General features: G+C 57.9%; 1 protein-coding gene across 1 annotated transcript in view; it reads right to left on the bottom strand.

Moving 5' to 3' along the window:
* LOC104470558 (15 kDa selenoprotein-like) overlaps window positions 1–240 on the bottom strand; it is a gene marked incomplete at its 3' end in the record, with an annotated part of 17,061 nt that overhangs the window by 16,491 nt on the left and 330 nt on the right. Inside the window, 1 exon segment of the mRNA XM_010085525.1 lies at window positions 43–136. Within this exon segment, the coding sequence (XP_010083827.1) occupies window positions 43–136 (94 nt within the window).

The following is a 240-nucleotide window of genomic DNA, read 5'->3' as shown; positions in this document are numbered from 1 at the left end:
TGCTCCTGCCAGCGTCGCCGGGAGGCCGCGCAAGGACCTCACCCGTTGCAGGTGGCCGGCACACTGCCTGATGCGGGAGAGAGTAGACTTGCTCCCAACCACGGCGCCACAAGCAGAAACAGCTAACTCAGAACCTCTGTGGGAAATCTATAACAAGCTATTTTAGTCTGCTGGGAGTAGCGCTTCACAGCGAGGTCAGAGAAGAAGCTAGTCTCCCCCCTTGGAGAGGAATTGCCGGAA

Source organism: Pterocles gutturalis, unplaced genomic scaffold (assembly GCF_000699245.1).
Source record: "Pterocles gutturalis isolate BGI_N339 unplaced genomic scaffold, ASM69924v1 scaffold10090, whole genome shotgun sequence".
Lineage (NCBI taxonomy): Eukaryota > Metazoa > Chordata > Aves > Pterocliformes > Pteroclidae > Pterocles > Pterocles gutturalis.
Note: the sequence above shows the minus strand (reverse complement) of the source record. Positions and strands in the feature narration are given on the sequence as shown.